Source organism: Trichechus manatus, unplaced genomic scaffold, assembly GCF_000243295.1.
Source record: "Trichechus manatus latirostris isolate Lorelei unplaced genomic scaffold, TriManLat1.0 scaffold00187, whole genome shotgun sequence".
Classification (NCBI taxonomy): Eukaryota; Metazoa; Chordata; class Mammalia; order Sirenia; family Trichechidae; genus Trichechus; species Trichechus manatus.
Genome location: NW_004444123.1, coordinates 3,539,060 through 3,562,639, shown reverse-complemented (window position 1 = coordinate 3,562,639; position 23,580 = coordinate 3,539,060). Strand labels below are relative to the sequence as shown.

At 39.6% G+C, this 23,580-nt stretch overlaps 1 protein-coding gene across 2 annotated transcripts in view; it reads left to right on the top strand.

The window, feature by feature from the left end:
* FLVCR1 (FLVCR choline and heme transporter 1) overlaps window positions 1-20,501 on the top strand; it is a 25,070-nt gene extending 4,569 nt beyond the window's left edge. The window contains exons 2-10 of one of the 2 annotated variants that reach the window (XM_004387530.2): window positions 1,316-1,460; window positions 8,109-8,249; window positions 12,222-12,289; window positions 12,755-12,858; window positions 14,474-14,584; window positions 15,751-15,856; window positions 16,096-16,207; window positions 19,825-19,889; window positions 20,157-20,501. In XM_004387530.2, the coding sequence (XP_004387587.1) occupies window positions 1,316-1,460; window positions 8,109-8,249; window positions 12,222-12,289; window positions 12,755-12,858; window positions 14,474-14,584; window positions 15,751-15,856; window positions 16,096-16,207; window positions 19,825-19,889; window positions 20,157-20,231 (927 nt within the window). In that variant the 3' untranslated portion in view covers window positions 20,232-20,501. The remainder of the gene's footprint in view (window positions 1-1,315; window positions 1,461-8,108; window positions 8,250-12,221; window positions 12,290-12,754; window positions 12,859-14,473; window positions 14,585-15,750; window positions 15,857-16,095; window positions 16,208-19,824; window positions 19,890-20,156) is intronic. The other variant, XM_023741724.1, reaches the window with a different exon arrangement.
* Window positions 20,502-23,580: the final 3,079 nt, after the last annotated feature.

Genomic DNA, 23,580 nt, shown 5'->3' with positions numbered 1-23,580 from the left:
GTACCACGTGTTGTGTGTCCATCATCTTATGGACAGATGATACCCCATCGTGTGCGTGTACCACGTGTTGTGTATCCATCGCCTCTTGGTGGATATTTGGGTTGTTTTCTCTTGGCTGTTGTGAATGGTGCTGCTGTGAACATATGTGTACCTGTTTTCAGTTCTTTTGGGTATATACCTAGAAGGGGAATTCTTGGGTCAAATGGTAATTCTATATTTAACGTTTTGAAGAACTGCCAAATTGTTTTTCCAAAGTGACTGCACCATTTTTCATTCCCACCAGCAATTTATGAGGGTTCAAATTTTCCTACATCTCGCTAACACTTATTATTTTCTATTATTATATACAGCCATCTTAGTGGGTATAAGAAGGAGCCCTGGTGGCACAGTTTTTAAGTGCTTGGCTGCTAACTGAAACTTTGATGGTTTGAACCCATCAGCCACTCAGCAGGAGAAAGATGTGGCCACCTGCTTCCGTAAAGATTACAGCCTTGAAATCTTGAAACAGGCTTGAAACAGCCTATGGGACTGTTCTCTTCCTTTGTCCTGTAGGGTCGCTGTAAGTCAGAATCGGCTTAATGGCACACAACAACAAGAGTGGGTCTAAGCAGTATCTCACAGTGGGTTGGGTTTGATTTCCCTGATGACTAATGATGGTGAGCATATCTTTGGAGAAATGTCTATTCAAGTTCTTTGCCCATTTTTAAAGTGGATTGTTTGTCTTTTTGTTGTTGAATTGTAAGAGTTCTTTATATAGTATGTATAAAAAAAAAACTTGCCGTCGAGTCGATTCCGACTCATAGTGACCCTATAAAACAGAGTTGAACTGCCCAAAAGGGTTTCCAAGGAGTGGCTAGTGGATTTGAACTGCTGACCTTTTGGTTAGCAGCCATAGCTCTTAACCACTGAGCTACCAGCACTCTATATAGTCTATATACTAGACCCTTATCATATACGTGATTTGTAAACATTTTCTCCCATTCTGTAGGTTGCCTTTTCTCAGCCTTGTTTTGCATATACTTGTTCCCCTTTTTGATGGTGAGCATTTAAAGGGCAAGGACTATATTGTGTACATCTTTATAGCAGTATCATTAAGATAGTAGGAGCTTAGTAAATGCGTGTTGAATAGGAAAGAGAGTTGTCAGCCATTTCCCTTTAATGGTACAATAATCACAGAGACTTTAGAACATAATGCTTCAAAGCTTACAAAGCCCTTGTACGTACTTCCGCTGGCACCTTACATCCTGACATTCACCCGTGGTTTTTTCCCTCTCAGGATAGGTAACTGCTGTTAACAGGGCTGTTTGTTTTTCAGCTGGGAACTGCTGTCGGCTTTTTGCTGCCACCGCTTCTGGTGCCCAACACGCAGAAGAACACCCATCTCCTGGCGCACAACATCAGCACCATGTTTTACGGGACCTCGGCCATCTCCACACTTTTGTTCATTCTAACGATAATCGGTAAGCACCTTAGTTTCACTAAAGCTGACATAGATAAATGTGTGACAAAATATGAAGATAAGCAGTGCTGAACGTTTTTATTGATAATGTCTCACATGCTGTTTGCTGGTTTCATTCTGACTGCACCGTCTTTCTCAGGGAATGACTGCTACAACCCCAGGGATGTGTCATGGCCCATCACATCTGTTTTACTATCATGAAGCGTTTGAAGACTAATTCATCTCATTTATCTCCCTACTAACTTTTCTTCCTGATAACTGTCATTTTCAGACATACTACCTGCCTCCTCTTTTCCATGTGCCTTTAAATGATCTACGTCTTATGCTAACCAGGGAGTCCCTGGGTGGCACAGCTGGTTAAGCACTCAGCCGCGAGCCGAAAGATTGGTGGTTCGAACCCACCCTGAGGCGCCTCGGAAGACAGGCCTGGTGATCTGCTTCTGAAAGGTCACAGCCATGAAAACCCTATGGAGCAGTTCTACTCTGTAACACATGGGGGTCGCCGTGAGTCGGAATCGACTCGCCAGCAACTAACAACAGTGAGCTGCTCACCTAGCCAGGGACGAGTTCTTGTCCTGCTTTGAAATGATGAGCATAGGCTACAGCCTTCTTAGTGAGAAGTCCTTCCAAGAATACCCAGTTTAACATTGAAATGGTCTTGGGCAGCAGCAAGCTGTTCTGCAGAATTTCAAACTGGCAACTGTCTGCTTGTTAGGCCATCCAGCAAAGTCCTGCTGCCGCCACTCGCCAGAGTCCTCTCGCCTGGGCCTGTCTCTTGAAGCAGTCAGTCAGAGTCAGCTGCAAGCAACCACCATCCAAGTGGGAGAAGGAAGCTTTGGGAAGGTCTGCTGTTTCCGTTTATTTTTAATGGGAAACAATTTGATGATTTCAGGGAAAAGGATAGGTAAGATGCATTTAAGTAATGTAGCCGCTAACGTAACTGTAACGTTGCCCTTCAGGCACTCGGTAAATCTTAAACTCATTTGAAGAGGGAAGGAGTGAGAAAGCTGAGAAGGCTGTCCTCGTAACCATTAAAATGTACAGTTAAACTGCATTATAGCTGGAGTTTTTAATTTAGATGTTAATTTTTACAATGGCTATAATAGTAATGAGGGAGCCCTGGTGGCTCAATAGTTAAGAGCTTGGCTGTTAACGAGAAAGTTGGCAGTTTGAATCCACCAGCCGCCCCTTGGAAACCCTATGGGGCAGTTCTGCTGTGTCCTGTAGGGTCGCTGTGAGTCGGAATCGACTCGACGGCAATGGGTTTGTTGGGGTTCATAACAGTAATGAGAGATTCAAGCTTTATGATCTTTACATATGAAAGCCTCAGAGTTTTCCAAGTGTATGCTGAAAGCTGTATAGAGTGTTCCAACAGAGACGGCTTCACAGGTGAACTGGAGGATCTACATATGGGACGCAAACCCATTGCCGTCGAGTCGATTCCGACTCATAGTGATCCTACAGGACAGAGTAGAACAGCCCCACTGCCCCACAGGGTTTCCAAGGAGCGGCTGGTGGATTCGAACTGCCACCCTTCTGGTTAGCAGCCGAACTCTTAACCACTGCACCATCAGGGTTTCCACATATAGGAAAACATACTTAATTTCTCTTAAGATAATGAATGAAATTTTATTTCTGTAGCACATAAGGTATTCTGACACGTCCAGTATATTGGTTGGTGTTTATGTTTTCATTCAGGGAGTGGCATATTTGTGGGGTGCGGACTACTAAAAGGAACAAATTATCCCTATACTATTTTAGCAGTTTAAGAAAGTTTTAAAAGCAATCTATATATTTTTAGAAAACCTTCAATCTTCTTTTTTGGTAGCCTAATAAATTTACTTTATTAGGTGAAATGTGACATATAGGTTGTATGCATTTTGTATAAATGAACAGTAGGAATTTAAAGTATGAAACATTCTTTGCACTGAATTCTTCTGATATCTTCACATAAATCCTGGTTTTCCTTTTCATCATCTTCAATTGCTTGTCTCTTTGCAAGAAGAGAGAGCAATAGATTTATATAGCTAATTTATATGTGCTTATGTGGATATATATGTGTATATATACATACATGTAAAAACTCATTGCCGTCGAGTCGATTACAACTCATAGCAACCCTAAGATATATACGTACATATTTTACACGTATGTATGTATGTTTAAATTGCTACAAATGTAAGATTTTTGTTTGTCATAGAAGGGAGGCAAAGAATGATAATGATAGGTGTGGCCATTGGCAGATCACCCTGTATTGCCTGAGAAATTAAAAGAGAGAGCTATTTCTGTACTTATTTATGTATTTGTGTGTCTATGGGTAGAGCATAGAAATGGAAATGGCAAAAAAAAAAAAAAAAGAATGGAAAAAGATGTAGAGGAAACAGAATGAGGAATACGCCTTTGTCAAGTTTTGCTTGGTGGGCTATAGTCCTGATCTTACGGTGCTAGCCTATGATAAAAGCAAGATAATATGCAGTTGTAATATGAAGGTCTTAAATAAATTATGATATTTAGACAGAAAATGTACGTATATTCCTCATACCCAAATATTTGCTATTGAGAAAAATTTGGATTAGTTTTAAAATCCTTACTTACTTAGAGGTCCTTACTTACTAAAGAACTTTAGAGATAATCTTCATTCCTTCTATATTCCATCCATAATTACTTTGGAAGTTCACCCAAATTCTAAGAAAATAATTTAGTTTTGGTGAAGCTTTTCAGCAACCTGACATACTAAACCAGTACTCAGCTGTCTTCTAAAGTACTTTCTTGAAGGTTTATGTCATGGAACCATGTTCCAAGGTAAATAATGCTTATGTTGATCCAACCAGTGTTTGCTCAACAACTGTGGTAGGCCAGGCACTATTGTAAGCCCAGAGTCCCTGGGTGGAGCAAACGGTTAACGAACTTGGCCACCAACTGAAAGGTTGGAGGTTTGAATCTACCCAGAAGCACCTCAGAAGAAGGGCTTGGTGATCTGCTTCCAAGAAATCAGCCATCGAAAACCCTATGGAGCACAGTTCTACTCTGACACATGTGGGATGATGACCACATCATTACATAACTGCCAAACCATTGAGAACCATGGCTCGGCCAAGTGGACACATGACCTTAACCATCAAAGCCAGCGTTATTTTTGCCTCACGCTTTGGTGTTCATTACTGCCAGACGTATGTTGTTAATGTGTAGAATAGTCAGATAGCAGATTTTTGACTATTGTAAATGCAAATGAGATAGCTGATGAGTGATGAGTAGCTGTATTTAATGTCAGTGTATTTAAACACAGGTGTGTAATATATATGGAAAATTCTACTTTTGATTCTTATATAGAAAGATATCTGTATTAAAAAAAGTAAACCCATACCCATTGCCACTGAGTCGAGTCTGACTCATAGCAACCCTATAGCATAGAGTAGAACTGCCCCATAGGGTTTCCAAGGAGTGGCTGGTGGATTCGAACTGTTGACCTTTTGGTTAGAGACTTCTATTGTAAACTTTTAACAGAAATTTTACTTAGTTTACAAGGAGTTCAAAACCCTTGAGACGAAGTCTTTGATTTTTTAAAAGAACAATTTCTCAGAAGAGACAGTATATTTTGTGTAGCACTTGATGGCCTGGGTGGGTCACCCCAACTCCATGGACCCAGAAATCTGGATTCTAGGGGAATTAAAACTGTTTCTCAAGATTTGAGCCTGACTTTACTATAGGATATAGCTGGTAGGTAAAGGCCAGATTTTGCCCAAATCTAAGACTAAAAGATCACACTTGTATTCAGAAAATAAATCTAATGGAGTTAAACATTAGTAAGAATTCTTTCCGTTTTGCAGTTTAGTTCAGATCTGAGCCATTTAGACTTCTATTTTTCCATAGTAAATAAAAACTTAAGAGCTGTAAGACACGTTAAATACTTCATGACTGCCTTGTAAGCCTACTTTTTACATTCTGAAACTTTGTTTTAAAGTCGTGTGAGTTCTATGTCACCAGTGTTAATAAAAAGAGATACCACCTATCAAACTGGGATACAGAGACTTTTAGGAAAGCACGAGACCTCCTCAGCAGTGCAAGGGGTGCATGGGGCGAAAGGAGGAGGAATCGCAACAACTGAAACATTTTATGTCTACCAGTTCTCTATGCTAAGGATATTACAAAGTAAATATTTATGAGTTATTGTCTCGAATTAGTTGCAATACCTGTAAAAATAGAAATATGTTTTAGTTTGATAAGTTTTAGTTACGATGAAGCAATGTTTCCGTCAGCAAACAGCCTTACTTTTTTTATTTTTAGCAACAGAGAATTAGATTATTACGGTATTACATGGAAGTTATAAAGGACATTTCTTTCCTTCACATTGATTCTCAAACCTGGCTGGGTATTGATAGCATTTGGGGGATTTTGTGTTGAAATACAGATTTCCAGGTTCTATCCAAGAGGTTCTGATTCATTAAGCCTTCCGTAGACTCCCCAAATCTGTATTATCTTTAAATCCTTACATGATTCCTTGTGGACATCCAGATCTAGCCCATGTTCAAACTCCAAAGCAGACTTTGCTTGTTAGAAGAAAGAAACAGCCACTATTAAGAGAGAGAAATGGAGTCGAGGCTTCCAAAGCTATTGGAGATCCAATTGACCATATTTCACCAATTCTAAAGTGTACACTCAGAAATTTTAGAAGTGTACAATTTAGAAAGTGTACATCTGAAATTAAGATGCCTTTAATAATCAAGGAGCCCTGGAGGCACAGTGGTTAAGAGCTACGGTGAACTATGGCTGCTAACCAAAAGATCAGCAGTTCGAATCCACCAGCTGCTCCTTAGAAACCCTATGGGGGTTCTACTCTGTCCTATAGGGTTGCTATGAGTCAGAATCGACTCCACAGCAGTGTTTTTTTTTTTTTTTTTTTTATAATCAGTGGCATCTAACATCTGTGGCAATTGAGGCATGACTGTGTGAAAACCTTCTGTCAGTACCTGCGAAGATCATTGAATGCCAGCATCGGACCATCTTATTGTTGTTAGGTGCCTTCGAGTCAGTTCCGACTCACAGCGACCCTGTGTAGAACAGAACGAAACACTGCCTGGTCCTGCACCATCCTCACAGTCATTGTTATGCTTAAGTCCGTTGTTGGCAGCCACCGTGTCAGTCCATCTCGTTGAAGGTTTTCCTCTCTTTCACTGACCCTCTGCTTTACCAAGCATGATGTCCTTCTCCAGGGACGGAGCCCTCCTGATGACATGTCCAAAGTATATGAGATGAAGTCTAGCCATCCTTGGTTCTAAGGAGCATTCTGGCTGTACTTCTTCCAAGAAAGATTTGTTCATCCTTCTGGCAGTCCATGGTGTATTCAATATTCTTCACCAACATGATAAATCAAACGCTTCAGTTCTCCTTTGGGCTTCCTTATTCATTGTCCAGCTCTCACAGGCCTATGAGGTGATTGAAAACACCATGGCTTGGGTCAGGTGCACGTTAGCCCTCCAAGTGACATCTTTGCGTTTTCACACTTTAAAGAAGGCTTTTGCAGTGGATTTGCCCAGTGCAGTGCATCGTTGATTTCTCGAGTGCTGCTTCCATGGGTGTTGATTGTGGTTCCAAGTAAAATGAAACCCTTGACAGCTTTAATGTTTTCTCCATTTATCACGGTGTTGCTTATTGGTCCAGTTGTGAGGATTTTTGTTTTATGTTGAGGTGTATCCATACTGAAGGTCATTGAGTGCCAGCATTGGAGCATCTTAGATTTAGTAAAATACAGTATCTTCACTCTATTTTACTTAAAAAATTTTGAGTCAATGCTTAAGCTAGATTTTGATTTCTGACACACCAAATTTTAACTCTTTAGTTCTTCTGTCAATCAACCTTGACTTCCGGCTATCTAGCCCTACAGAAATCTCTCCCTGACTATCTTTTGCAGGAAGTTGATAGATCTTTCAATGCCAAGTGAAAGGGTCGTCTCCAGATGTCTGGGTGAGAACGCTGTGAAATCTCTCTCTAAGTCCCCAGAAATGGACAGGGCTAAAACTGAGAGTATCAGAACCCGTACACCACACCTTTATGTCTCTCGGCTCTAGCCCTGCCTTTTCCAGATGCGGCCAGAGTGAGTCAGCAAGAAAGACCTAGCTCTGCTCCCATGAGTTCACCCTGACCTTTTCAGTTCTAGAGGGATAATTGGATTAGATGATAAACTATGTCAAATTTCGGAAGAAAATTGTTACTAACTCAAGACAGTCCTCTAACAGTTCAGTAATATGTTGGCTTGCTCATGTCTGTTGCTTACATCTCATTAAAAATTGAATTGAATTTAGAAATGGAATTGTTGAATACTTAATATAATAAAACTTAATTTTGCTTAACCAGAACTAGAATAATCAGTTGGCGAGGTCGTGGTGTATTATTGATGGTTTTGCAGTTCTATTATGTAAATTGGCCAAATCTCTCCGAGTTTTAGTCAGTTTCAGAAGGCTGAGGTGATAATTCCAAACTTAGAAATCAGTGAAAATGGAAAGCCTCACCATAAAAGACTTTCACTACTTCTTTAAACTTAAACTGAATTCATTCGGCTGACTCTAAGAAAATATATGTATTTTATATAGATAGATAGGTAGATTGATAGATAGATAAATATATTTAATTGCCTTTTTGTGTACGTTCCCAGCATTCAAAGAAAAACCTCAGTATCCTCCGAGTCAGGCTCAAGCAGCGCTCCAAGACAGCCCCCCTGAAGACTACTCCTATAAGAAATCCATAAGGAACCTGTTTAAAAATGTTCCTTTTGTCCTTCTGTTGATCACTTACGGTAAGTGGTTTTATCTTGGTTGTCTTTGATGAGCTGTCCTTATAAACCTTTGAGCATTGTGGATTCTTTCCATTTAACCTAGTGGTTTGAACTTGAATTAATGAGATAGATTTGTTAACTGTAACAATAATTATAGCAGATAGGGAGAATGTTTGCACAACGGGAAGAATGTAATCTGTGTAACTGAATTGTGCACGCAGAAATTGTTGAGACAGCATATATTTTATTATGTATATTTTCACTACAATAAAAAATATAGCATAATCAATAAGCTGAAATTTTGAACGAAGAGTAAAATTCAGGAGGGACCTTCTTCCATCTGTAAACAAGTAGATCTAAAATAGAAAAGCGCCGTCTTTTGTGAGTTCTCACGGGGTATTTTATTTTAGTCCCCTTACAAATCGTAATTATGACTGCCGTAAGCATATGGAAATATCATCCACAATTCCTGTCTTTACCTTGTGCAAACTGGCATCTATTTTTGACCACTCAATCAAAAGTAGAAGATAAGGAGGACACCTTAACCTGTTTCACTTTTTTTTTGCTTATCCTTCTAAGACCGTTCACGAGAGCCGACATTCTTCCTTACGCTGTATGTAGCCCTCACTGCAGGCACCAGCTCACCTGGTTCTCCTCAGCCTTACCTGACAGGTTATTCTTTATTTCTTATGCTACCGCTCTTCACCTTAGCCACCAACACCGCTGCTTCTGCCTTATTTGCCTTCAGTCACTGGCTCAGTGCTGTTCTCTTCACTTCTTTTAATGTTTAATTTACCTTTTTAATTATTTTACAGGTTGTAGCAGATGTTGCCCTCACCTGAACGCTTACCCTTTTACCAGAATTACTTCTTCTTCTTTTTCGTTTGTTTTTTTTTTTAATGGAAATCTTCAAGCACAAAAGGCGAACATTTAATATAATGATCTCCTACGTACCCACCATCACCCAGCCGCAACCGTTTTCAGTGTTTTGCCATTTTTGCCTTCTCTAGTCCCCGTACTTTTTTCCTGAAATATTTTAACAACAAATCCTAGGTGATACACCATCTCATCCTTAAATACTTCAGCATGCCAGAGTTACTTCTCGGAATTTTGCTGGTTCCCTCCACGGGTTAGGTTAAACCTAAAACCTAAGACTTGGAAGTGGAGAAAACACAGTGGCTCCCTGTTATCAATGAGAGCAGATCCTTTCTTTAGCTTGTCACTAAGGCGCCTCTTTGCCTACCACTCTTTTCTCCCTCACTGTTTCCCCACACGACCTTTTCTGTCAGTCACACATGAGCACTCCGTGTCACAGACACAGACTCGGACACAGACCTGCCTTCTCAGGCACGTGCACTGTCACTTCCAGTCTCTGTGACTTTGTACCATTGTCTATTTTACCTAAACGTGCTCCTTCTATTTCCCTGTAAGAGCTAGCTTAAGGTCTACCTCACTGAGTGTTCATTTGGAAGGTTATACAGTAGAGAAAACTAATGAACTGGGGGTAGATGTATCACCATGTGTAAATCTCAAAACCATAATATTGAGTGAGAAGAGCAAGTTGTGATGGATACAAATAATATATTATTTATATGAATTTTAAATCTATGTTGAATAATTCTAGTTATATTTATGGATATGTAATGTGGAAATGGATGGATGAATACCAACATTAGGATAGGAGTTACGTCTGGGAAACGGGGGAGAATAGGGTTGGGAAAGGTCTAAAAAACAGATTTGAAGCGGACATAGCACAGTTTTACTGTTTGACAAAGCTGGCTGATAAGGGTATTTGTTATATTGTTCTCTATACCATTTCATATGCATTAAATATTTAATAATAAAGAGAGAGAGAGAAATAATAAACTTAAGTCTCAGCTAGGCTGAGAGACTTACCTAAAGTCAAACAATATGTTCAAGAAAAAGCCAGGGTTCAAAAACCAGTCTTATGATTCCTGATAGCCATCTGTTGATTATAATTTTTTTTATTGTGCTTTAAGGGAAGGTTTACCCTTCAGGTTAGTTTCTCATACAAACATTTATACACACATTGTTATGTGACCCTAGACGCTCTCCCTGTAATGTGACAGCACACTTCTCTCCTTTCCACTCCGGATTTCCCGTGTCCATTCAACCAGCTCCTGTCCCTTTTTACCTTCTCATCTTGCCTCTGGACAGGAGCTGCCCATTTAGTCTCATATATCTTCTTGAGCTGAGAAGCACTCTCTTCACAAGTATCATTTTATGTCTTATAGTCCAGTCGATTCTATGTCTGAAGAGTTGGCTTTGGAAATGGTTTCAGTTCTGGGTTAACTGAGAGTCTGGGGGCCATGTCTTCTGGGGTTCCTCTAGTCTTAGTCAGACCATTAAGTCTGGTCTTCTTACTAGAATTTTAGTTCTGCACCCCACTTTTCTCCTACTCTGCCAGGGACTCTGTTGTATTCCCTGTCAGGGCGATCACTGGTGGTAGCTGGGCACCATCTAGTTCTTCTGGTCTCAGGCTGATGCAGTCTCTGGTTAATGTGGCCCTTTCTGTCTCTTGGGCTGATACTTCCCTTGTGTCTTTGGTGTCTACATTCTCCTTTGCTCCAGGTGGTTTGGGACCAATTGATGCATCTTAGATGGTCGCTCGATAGCTTTTAAGACCCCAGATGCCACTCACCAAAGTAGGATGCAGAACATTTTCTTAATAAACTTCATTATGCCAATTGACCTAGATGTCCTCTGAAAGCATGGTCCCCAGATCTCTAACCCTGCTACTCTGTCCCTCGAAGTATCTGACTGTATTCAGGAAACTTCTTAGCTTTTGGTTTAGTCCAGTTGTACTGACTTGCCCTGTGGTGTGTGTTGTCTTTCCCTTCACCTAAAATAATTCTTATCAACTATCTAGTTAGTAAATAACCCTCACCCTCCCTCCCTACCCTTGTAACCATCAAAGAATGTGTTCTTCTGTGTTTAAACCTTTTCTTGAGTTCTTGTAATAGTGGTCTCATACAATATTTGTCCTTTCGTGACTGACTAATTTCACTCAGCATAATGCCTTCCAGATTGATCCATGTTATGAAATGTTTCTCGGATTCATTGTGGTTCTTTATCATTTCGTATTATTCCATTGTGTGTGTATACCATAATTTGTTTATCCATTCGTCTGTTGATGGGCACCTAGGTTGTTTCCATCTTTTTGCTATCGTGAACAGTTCTTCGATGAACATGGATGTGCATATATCTATTAATGTGATGGCTCTTATTTCTCTAGGATATATTCCAAGGAGTAGGATTGCTGGATCATATGGTTCTTCTATTTCTAGCTTTTTAAGGAAGTGCCAAATTGATTTCCATGTCTTTTTTTAATTACTATTTAATTAGTATTGTCTTACTAATTGCTTTATAAGATCTTTGATGCAGGGGTAAGACCTCTGAAGCAGGGGATCGGTTTTATGCTTTTAACTGTCAGTGGATATAGCATCTTATAGGTGCTCAATAAACAATCCATTGCCGGATTGGTTGTTATATACTGTGTTACATGTGGGGAAATGATTCCTGTAGGTATATCTGAATCTAAATAATAATGAGTGGTGTTATGACAGAATTCTACGATTATAACTCTAGTAAATTTAGGTGTTAAATTGATTAGTCCATACTCTGAAAGGAAGTAACAACAGTTCTTGGTTTGTGAACTGTCTGACACATTGTCTTGTGCTGTTGAGTCGATTACAACTCAGGGCCACCCCATGTGACAGAGTAGAGCTGTGCTCCATAGGGTTTTCTTGGCTGTAATCTTCATGGAAGCAGATCGCCAGGACTTTTCCTCTGCGATGCCGCTGAGTGTGTTTGAACTACCAGCCTTTTGGTTACCAGCTGGGTGCAAACTGTTTGCACCACCCAGGGACCTGCCTGAGATGTGTATTATATTTTTACAATTGTCACATGGTACTCCACGTTGTTTTACGACTGGTAAATGGTAAGCATAAAGTTTTCTATTTATTATTGTAGGTATCATGACTGGAGCATTCTACTCGGTCTCAACACTATTAAATCAAATGATATTGACACATTATGAGGTAAGCTGCTGCCTGCATTGAATGGCATGTCTGGCCAAGAATGTTTCTTTATCGATAGAATTCTTATTAGCATGATCATACGATTCAGGATTCTGATCTTGTGACTGTAAAAGATTTACATTTGTTTTAACTGAGAAAACATTTAATCCAATTATAAAACACACACTTAGAAAACAGAAGTTATTATTGTTTTGACAATATTTGTCTTTTTTTTCTTCAAAGAAATGGTTTTGCTAATTATATGAAAAAAAAAGTTTTTAAGGAATGCCAAAACTAACGTAAAGAAGTAAATACCAGGCACTTACTGATGTCTGTTTACTTAATTTTTCATTATATTATTATATTATATGCTTAATTTTATCTGATTATTACCATTGACTATGAAAAGGTATGTTAAGATTATGTTAAAGATCTATTTGAATTAGAGGAAATTTATGGTTAATTTCTTATGAAAATTGTTTTAAGGGAGAAGAAGTGAATGCTGGAAGGATTGGGCTAACACTGGTGGTAGCTGGAATGGTGGGCTCTATTATTTGTGGCTTGTGGCTGGATTACACCAAAACATACAAGTAAGTATGAGACAGCAAATGTATGGTGTCCAAAGGCACTGGTTTTAAAGGAAATGTTGCTCATTATTTTAAGAAACTTTATTAAAGTATTATTATGAAAGACTTGGATTCTAGATACTCTTGGGCTCCCTACACTTACTGAATGTTTCAAAAGTCTACAGCTTTTCTTTATTTATTTTGTTGGTCATATTTATTTCAACTTTGGGAACCTGGATGTCTTATCTTTGCCTCTAACTCATACATACCTTCAGAAGGGATCGTTTCTGTTCTAAAAAGTGCCCTTTCTGAGAAACATTTGACTTTTGCATGTGTCTGGTAAATATATATATGTGTGTATATGTATCTATATCTATCTATATATAAATAACAAAACATTTGCCATTTCAACTTTTTTTACGCAATTTAATAATATTAATTATGTTCATCGTGTTGCGCAACCATCATCTTTGTCCATTTTCAAATATTTTCATCACCGTTAACAGAAGCTCGGTGCTCCCTAAGCGATGAGCCCCTGTTTCCCCCTCCCTCCCACTAATAAACCACTAATAAATTGCAGACTCTATACATTTGCCTATTCTAGATATTTTATATGGATCATATAATATTTGTCCTTTGTGACTGATTTATTTCACTCAGCATGGTGTTGTAGCATGCGTTAGGATTTCCTTTCTTTTTTGTGGCAGAGTAATGTTCCATTGTATGTGTGTACGGCATTGTGTTTCTCCATCCATCTGTTGATGGACATTTTGGCTATTGGGAATAGTGCTGCGTGAACATTAGCGTATATGTATCTGTGTTCCTGCTTTCAATTCTTTTGGGTGTATACATAGGAATGGAATTGATGGATCATATGATAATTTTATATTTAACTTTTTGAGGAACTTCTGAAGTCTTTTTCACAGCAGCTGTACCGTTTTAAGTCCCACCAGCAGTGGATGTGGATTCCGATTTCTCCACATCCTTGCCAACACCTGTTGTTTTCCTTTTTTAAATCCTAGCCATCTTAGTGAGGGTGAAGTGATACCTCACTGTGGTTTTGATTTGCATTTCCCTAACGACTAATGGCGGTCCCTCAGTGGTACAAACAATTTGCATTTGACTGTTAACCTAAAGGTTGGTGGTTTGAACCTACCCAGGGGTGCTGTGGAAGGAAGACCTGGTGATCTGCTTCCTCAAATATTACAGCCAAGAAAACCCTATTGAGCAGTTCTACTCTGTAACACATGGGGTCGCTATGAGTCAGGATTGACCTGACTGCAGAGGGTTTTTTTTTTTAATGACTAATGACGTTGAGCATCTTTTCATGTGTCTCTTGGCCTCTGTTTCTTCTTTGGTGAAATGACTGTTCAAGTCCTTTGCCCATTTTTAATTGGGTTGTTTGTCTTCCTGCTGTTAAGCTGTAGGAGTTCTTTATATATTCTGGGTATTAAACCCTTATCAGATATATAGTTGCCAACAATTTCCTCCCAATCTGTAGGTTATTTTTCATTGACAAGAAAGTATGAGTTGTGAAAGCCCAAGGGTTTATTACTGTACAGGTAGACAGTAGTTAGCCAGATGGATTTATATGCCTAGGAGATTCAGAATACTAACAATTCTGTTGTTTTGTTTTTAGACAGACTACTCTGATAGTTTACATCTTGTCTTTTGTTGGAATGGTTGTGTTTACTTTTACACTGGACCTTGGCCACCTCATCATCGTGTTTGTTACTGGAGGGGTACTTGGGTAAGCACCGGGTGTGTTTAGGACGAATGACAGCATGGTGTCATTAATTCTGAGGTGTTATTACTGTGGGTTTTGTTTTCTTAAGTTCATCTAAAGTTTTTTAATATTTTAAACTTTGAAGAATCTGCTCTGTGCATGTAAGTGCGTAATTCTTTACAACTATAAAAACAGTTTTCCCTTGTTTTTTGGTATCTACAAATGAAAAATGGGTAGGCCTTATTTAATCCTGGTAACTTTATTTGGTTAGAGGGGTGATTGATTTATAAAACTATAAATTCTTCTCAGAAGAAAAAGGTAGGAATTGTTCTGCTTTCCTATTCCTGTGACATTGGGCCGATTGGTCAATAATACCAGTCTTAGTTTCACGTAGCAACTTTATATGTATATTTTATTGTTGTAGTTTAAGTGAAAGTTTACATTTCAAGTGAGTCTCTCATACAAAAATTTATACACACATTGTTATGTGACCCTAGTTGCTCTCCCCATACTGTGACAGCACACTCCTCCTTTCCACCCCTGATTCCCTATGTCCATTCAACTAGCACCTAACCCTCTCTACCTTCTCATCTCACCTCCGAACAGAAGCTGTCCATTTAGTCTCATGTATCAGCTTGAGCTAAGAAGCACACTCTTCACGAGTATCATTTTATCTCCCACAGTCCAGTCCAATCTTTGTCAGAAGAGTTGGCCTTGGGAATTGTTTTATTTCTGGGTTGATAGAGAGTCTGGGGGCCATGATTTCCAGGGTTCCTCCAGTCTCAGTCAGACCATTAAGTCTGGTCTTCTTACTAGAATTTGAGTTCTGCAGCCCACCTTTCTTCTGCTCCTTCAGGGACTCTCTGTTGTGTTCCCTGTCAGGGCAGTCCTTGGTGGTAGCAGGGCTCCATCTAGTTCTTCTGGTCTCAAGATGATGCAGTCTCTGGTTAATGTGGCCCTTTCTGTCTCTTGAGCTAATACTTTCCTTGTATCTCTGGTGTTCTTCATTCTCCTTTACTCCGGGTGGGTTGGGACCAATTGATGCATCTTAGCTGGCCGCTTCACATAGCAACTTTACAATATTCACTTATTTGATCTTCAGGACAGTTTTAAGAGGCAGAATGATTGCATCAATACGTGATATTGTCTTATCGCTAATTCTTTCTATAATTCTGGATTTATTTTCCTAGTTTCTTCATGACTGGTTACCTTCCCTTGGGTTTTGAATTTGCTGTTGAAATCACTTACCCTGAGTCTGAAGGTACTTCATCCGGACTTCTTAATGCTGCTGCACAGGTAATTCTCTGGTTTCTCTCAAACCTGAGGTGGTTAGAATACTTACCGGGTATTCTGGTAGAAAGCTAAGGAAATGGATAATGAGTTTGACCATAGTTTTTGTTTTACGATTCTACCTTTCAATGAATGTATTTTGAAGCTAAATCATATGAATAAAATTAGTTAAGAAACGTTCTGGGAAACCCTTTACACTTGTTTTAAAGAAGCAAACTTAATAAAGATCGTTTCTCTTATTTTAGATATTTGGAATTCTGTTCACATTGGCACAAGGCAAGCTCATATCAGAGTACGGTCCTCTGGCAGGGAACCTTTTCCTCTGTGCTTGGATGCTTGTAGGCATCATTTTAACAGGTAAGCTGGGTGTCCTCATGACAAAAGTGCCTGTGTTGTGTTTGTACGTTTAATTTTCAGGTATATTACTTCTCAGTGGCTTGGCAGAACTGCAGGGGGAGGGGTGGGGGGCATATAAAAAATGAGGTAAAAAGTAGACTATTATTTGTTTCCTTCTAAGGATATGAATGTGTTAATTCATTTTGCAGGTTTCAAGTTCAGTATAGTTATTATGCATGGGAAACAGAACCCCTGTAATGAGGGTCAGTAAAGACCTGGCCTCAAATTCTGTTGCTGCTGCTTATCCGCTGTGTGACTTTTCACAAGCTACTTAACCTCTCAGATCCTCACTTTCCTCGTTTATGTGATGGGGTATTAGAAAGCTCGTCTTACAGATGTACAGAGTCCAGAGTTTCTTAGTGGTTACCGGGTGAGGGAGGGGCAAAGAGGAGCCACTATGCAGGGGCACTGAGCTTCCGTGAAGGCGGATGGAAAAATTTGGAAACAGATAGTGGTGAGGGTGGCTCAACAGGATGAACGTAATTAACGTCACTGAATTATACGTGGAACAATGCTGCCATGGCAAATGTTTACGTATACATACATATCTATATATATTTGCCACAATAAAAAAGGTTATATAAAAAAAAAATGGTAGCTTAAAAAAAAAAAAGCCTGCCTTATAGGGTTGCTTTGAGGCTTCACTGAGGGGGTTGATGAAAGCCCCTAGTGTAGTGTCTGGCAGCCAGGACATGTCTGATACGTGTTAGCGATTATTCAAAGGTGGCAGTGGCGGTGATATGATATTAAGTGGTGGTGGTGGAGCTAGCACTGGAATGTTAGCCAGTTCTTACACTTTGGAGGTATAATCAGAATAGACGCGGACAAGAAGGAGAGTAGTGTCCAATCTCCAGAGAAAGAGAATGTAAAAGACCTTTCACCAAAGTTTGGTCATGCATGAGCATAAAAATGGATTTGGAAGCAAGACGTACATCGAGCATTGTTTCCAGGCCCATGCCGGCTTCTCCTGTGATTTCACTTCACTTTGTTGATTTCTTTCTGCATCCCCGTCTCAGCATGAAAGCTAGAAGAGGGATTATTTCTTTAATCTGGTTACAAGTTAATTCCAGGATAGAATCTATGAGAAAGACATGAGTCAAAACTTCTGTTGATGTTTGTCGTGGTCTCTGGGTGGTGCAAACGGTTTGCGCTGGGCTACTAACAGAAAGGTTGGCGGTTCGAACCCATCCAGCAGCGCCGAGGCAGTCTGCTTCTGTGAAGACTGTAGCCAGGGAAACCCTACGGAGCTCAGCTCTGCTCTGAAACGCATGTTTATTGAATACCTGCTCATTCTTTTTGAAACCCCGCGTATGAGATCTTACCAGTGATAAACATTTATTTTGGATTTGCACAGCCACCCGAGGTCACTAGCATTCATTCATTGTGCTCAGAGAGAGTCAGTTTACCGTTTCCTCAAAGACAAACATCCTACCATGAGAGGGGCCTCCCACAATGCTCTTCGTAAAATAAACAACACTGTGACATGTCTGCTACATTCACTGCCTCGACTTCTGACTGATGACAAACGCTTTCACACTAGTTCTTAGTGTCTAGACAACTAACTAGTTGAGTGATGTTGTTGTACCAAAAACAGCAACAGTTTTGTATTATCTTTTTACATTGTTTTTAATAATCAGATTCATAAATATTCATTCAAATAAATCAAGTTTAGAAAATTAATTCAGGGAAAAACGATCTATGAAATCAGTTTCAGACTGATGCTTTTACCATCTAAAAATGTCCATTAGCGACAACATAGTTTATAAAGAAAATGCTCTACATTCTACCTTGGTGAGTAGCATCTGGGGTCTTAAAAGCCTGTGAGTGGTCATCTAAGATACTCCACTGGTCTCATCCCTTTGGGAGCAAGAGAGACCGAAGAGAACAAGATACAAGGAAAAGATTACTCCGAAGGACTAATGGACCACAGCTACCACGGCCTCCACCAGACTGAGTCCAGTACAACTAGATGGTGCCCGTCTACCACCACTGACTGCTCTGACAGGGATCACAACAGAGGGTCCCGGACAGAGCTGGAGAAAAATGTAGAACAAAATTCTAACTCACAAAAAGAGACCAGACTTACTGGCCTGACAGAGACTGGACAAACCCTGAAAGTATGGCCCCCGGACACCCTTTCAGCTCAGTAATGAAGTCCTGAGGTTCACCCTTCAGCTAAAGATTACACAGGCCCCTAGAACAAAATGAGACTAAAGGGGCACACTAGCCCAGGAGCGAGGATGAGAAGGCAGGAGGGGACAGGAAAGCTGGTAATAGGGAGCCCAAGGTCGAGAAGGGAGAGTGTTGACATGTCATTTGGTTGGTAACCAATGTCATAAAACAATATGTGTACTAACTGTTTAATGAGAAACTAGTTTGTTCTGTAAACCTTCATCTAAAGTACAATAATTTAAAAAAAATAAGTAGAAAAAAATGTCAATTAGCTTCTAACATGTGTTAGAGAGCTTGGTGGACTTCCACCCAGCATTCATCGTACAGCCTGAGGAAGAGAGGCTAAGAGATTCCTGAGGTGTCGTGGAGGTGTGCTTTTCTGTTCTACATTTTTTCCTAGAATTGCTGTGAGTTATTCTGACATAGGAATTACCCTCTGAATGCAGCGCATTTTACTTTTCAAATAATGACAGCCCTCAGTGAAGGATTTTTGTGTCCATGGAAGGACGTGGTTGCTAATGCCATTCATATTGTTTCTGAGAATCTATATATAATATTAGTGCCAAAGAAATACACATTTCCCCCATATAAAACATTAGTTAATAGCATCTTGCATATGGCGTATCGTACAGCCTTGTAGAGCTGATCAGTCAATGGCGATTATTGCTGGAAGTCAAAGCATAGTGTTTCAGTATCTAACTGCTTTTAAATCTGATTCTGTTACACAACATTACCAGTGTCTTTAGAATCACTTTTACACCTTCAGAAAGGCCGTATTTACCTATATCCACTTAGCCCAGCACAAATACCTGCATTTCTAAAACGCTGATGTCAATTCTGACTCATGGCGGCCTGACTTGGGTGTCAGAATAGAATGTGCTCCATAAGGTTTTCAGTGGTTGATTTTTCAGCGGTAGATCGTCAGGGCTTTTTTCCAAGGCGCCTCTGGGTGGACTCAGACCTCCAGCTTCTCGGACGCCAGCCAGTCGCGTTAACTGTTTGCATCACCCAGGGTCTCCAGTGAATGGCGTGTTGTTTGTTGCCGTAGAGTCGGTTCTGAATCACAGGGACCCCACGTGTGCAGAGTAGAACTGCTCCGTGGGGTTTTCAAGGCTGTGACTTTTCAGAAGCAGATCGCCAGACTATCTTTGAAGGTACCTCTGTGTGGGTTCGAACCACCAACCTTTCAGCTAGTAGGCAAGTGCTTCCCTATTTGTGCCACCCAGGCACCCCTTGTTAATGGCTTAGAGAAGTACTGTGTATGTGTTTTCAGGCTACAAGGATACCGTTGAATATCCTGGTACTGTAGTGTGCTAAGTTTGACGATATCTGAAAAGACAGCACCCCTCAGAGAAGAGATACTCACACATACAATATGGTAACTCCATTGCTGCTCCTTGTTTCAGCATTAATCAAGTCTGATCTGAGAAGACACAACATAAATATAGGAATTAAAAACGATATTCAAGCTGTAAGTAATGAGTCTTTTATGATTCTATTATGGAGATTATATTATTTTATTATAATGATTAAATATTGAATATTTTTATGATTATAATTATACATTGATAATATTTATATGATTATTGAAACAATGTTGTATCATTGTGTGTAGACTAAGTCTGAAATTAAGTCATCTTGTCAACCGTTGTTTTGGTTTTTCCTGAGGCAGAGCCGTTCATATAATAATGGCATATGTCAGATACTATAAATGTTTTCCTTCTGATTCTTTTTACAGTTGCCTATTGACAGTCCCACAGATCAAGAACCAAAAACTGTTATGTTGTCCAAGCAGTCGGAATCAGCAATTTGAGATGAAAGGAAAAGTTAAATAATGTCCAAATATCATGTGAGAACTGGGTACAATGGAATGATGCTTGGAGAAATATCTGAGCAGTGAAGCTTGTTTTTTAGATCATGGGGTATACACACTTACTTGACCATTATTAGATGAACTCTGAATGTACCATGTCTTTTGCATAAAGCCTATAACATTATCTTAACACTACCATTTATCCAATGAATGTCTCATTTTTAGTTTTATATTGTCTGTCTGAAAGTAAGCTTCCTGACATTTATTTTTCAAAAATAGATATTTTTATTTTTTGCAGAAAACAGAAGCCTACAGGGCTTTCTGAATTGATAATATGAGGGTCCATTCCCCTTAACCCTCTCGTGAGTAATGGGATATACATTTGCCCACCTACATTTTCTTTTTCTGCCTCTCAGGTTTCTTGGGAAGTTGTTTTCCCATTTTCAGTGCATGCTGCTACCAGGCGGGGACCTGTTTAACTTTTTGAAACTGAAGAAATGAGCATGTGCTGCAAGTTATGTTTTTACAGAGTACTGTGTTCGGTGGTGCATCCTGGAGGTGTGATTGTGTGAAACTTTTGTCTCTTGGCTTTTTTACAGCGAGATAAGCCTTGTAGGTATATTTCCAGGTTCCTGTGTGTTACTTGGAAGTCCTGTTTCTCATCCCACCATCCTACCCTCAGAGTCCAGGGGGACATATGTGTCCCGCTTAATCACATAATCCTACTGCTGTGGTGCAGAGGGGCAAGTATATTCCCAATAATATTACCAAAAATCCATATCATCTGCCAGAAATTCAGACAACACTCAATGATTCAGCATGCATTCCATTAATGAAAAAACAAAAAATCAACAACATTTTACAAGCGGAAAATAATTCATTCACGAAAAAGTGTCATGTAGGAGTACATGCTGTTTATATATAAAACTATGTAGTGGAACCAAATATATAGTATGTTCCTAATTGTCTCTTTTCCACCTGCTGACCACCCCCCCTCAGCATATGAATACAATATAACAACATGATGTTAGTAACCCACTAAAGGACAGTATCTGGGCCAGGCTACCAGTTGGCCTCTAAGATGGTTTCCATTTCTTCTATTCTTGTTACAAAGCACTTTGTCACAAGTACTGTCTATGGCCACAAGATAGTTTTTCTCTGTTAAAGAGAAAACGATAACTATTCTGCGTACAGATTGACTTTGATCTTGGAGTTATGATGTAACTAATAAAAGGAACCCCCACACTGGCTCATTTATCTTGAGTTCGTCTCTGTGCTTCCTTTTCATCATGGTCTAAATGCTACACCATATTTTTTCACTCCAGTTTGAAATAGAGTAATTTTGTACTTGTTACCTTTTTTTTGAATATGTGAATTTCTAGTAAGAAGATTTCATCATAGATGTTACTGGCTTTTTTACAATTTCCTGAACCATATGTTATACTTTTGTCTTAAAGATTATTGAGATTAAAAAAAAAATTAGTAATTTTAGGACTCTGAGTGGCCCAAACAGTTAAGCTCTCGACTACTAGCTGAAAGGTTCGCTGTTTGGGCCCACCCAGAGGTACCTTGGAAGACAGGCCTGGCTATCTGCTTTTGAAAGGGCACAGCCTTGAAAACCCTACAGTGTGCAGTTCCCCTCTGCACCCATGAGGTCGCCATGAGTCAGAATCGACTCAGCGGCAACTGGTGGTACAGTAACTTCCGATGGCCTGGATGTTCCCATTTGGTGGAGACATCTTGAAAGGCTAACTATTCGAAATCTGCAGTGTCATTTTTTATGACCATTTTCTTTTGAAGAATAGTATGCCCAGCGACATGTTCCATCAGTACTTGGGGGAGTGAGTTCTTTTTTTCGCCCCAAACTGTACAAAGTCACCATACTGTTGGGACAGCCTGCTCACTTAGATGCTCAGGAAAGGAGAAGAGGTGTGTCCACGGTGCCTGCCGCTGCCTCTGTGTGCAGTGGGAACTGGTGTGCTTGATGTCCTGACTCTCTTAAGCTGATAGGGATGATCTTTGGAGTAATGGACATTGAACAGCCATAGTATTTATATTATGTTTACACATGCACACAGAGGCCAATCAGATAACGAATACCCTTGAAGTGAATAATTAATTCTGAGGTTGGCAGAGTATATAGATTTATGTTGAAATTATAATGTTCCATGTAATCAATGACAATAAGTTCTGTGGAATCTGATCCTGGTGAATGTGTTACTAGGAGAACCTAGGTGGGTATCAGGAATTCTGGGTCCATGTCCTAGACCTCTTTCTAGTTGTCGCTTTAGACAAGTCGTTAAACCTCTCTGGACAGGGTTTTCCTCATTCATGTAATCAGTGTGTTCAATTTGATCTCAAAAAAAATTTTTTTTTAAATCTTAACTGCCGTTCCTCATGGGGAAGACCAAATCATTTTCCAACAGGAACTTAAATCCAGCTAGAGAAAAATTCCCTGAGCAAGTCTGTTGTACCACAGAACAACCACCATACTGTCAAATCTCTTTAGCCTTTTTATTCAGCTGGTGAGAGCTCAGGCAGAATATGCCCAGTAATTAACTTTTTTTTTGTATTTACACCACAGGTCTTATGGCCAAAAATATGTTTTAAGGTTCCTCCCAAAACAATTGTGTTTTTATTTTTAAACTGTCACTGTTGTTTAAAATAACCATGTGCTTGTTGAATTCCTGAGGTTTTGTGCAAATCACAGATATAAAGCTGAATGCTGTTTTTCTGAAAAGTGTACATATATGATGTGCATATTTTTCTTTATTGACTAGAAGGGAGGTGAAATATGTGACGAAATGTAAAACCAGTTAGTGACGTCCCTGCATTTTGAGCTGAAGTTGTCTAGAACTTGTCAAACAAGAATGTGATATAGTTCTGTTGCATGTCTTTGGAAGATGGAGTTGCTGTCATCACTGGGTAAATTTACGTAAAACGGTTTTAGGGAAGAAACTGGATGCTTTCCAAAGCTGTTGCATTTGTAAAGATCGCAAATATAGCTTTTGCCTTTTGAGTATCTTGGAGAAACGTCTTTAAAAATAATGTTTGTGTGTAAATTTGGATTATTGCCACAAGAATGCTTTTCTGTCTTAAGTCAGTTTTGAAGTTCTAATTTCTGCCCTTTGTACTGTTCATCTGCTTGTTCTTCAGTATTTCAAAGTTGAAATAAATTTATTTTTTTAATGTTAATTTTGTCTGACTTAAAAAAAAAAAGTTCTTATATTTAGGTCCACACAGCAGTGAGAAGGGTTGGTGAGATTTCAGACCGTGCCAAGGAGGGTGAGAGGCTGGCTCTGTGAAGCACAGGGAGTCAGGCAGAAACAGCAAAGCTGTTGTTAACTGC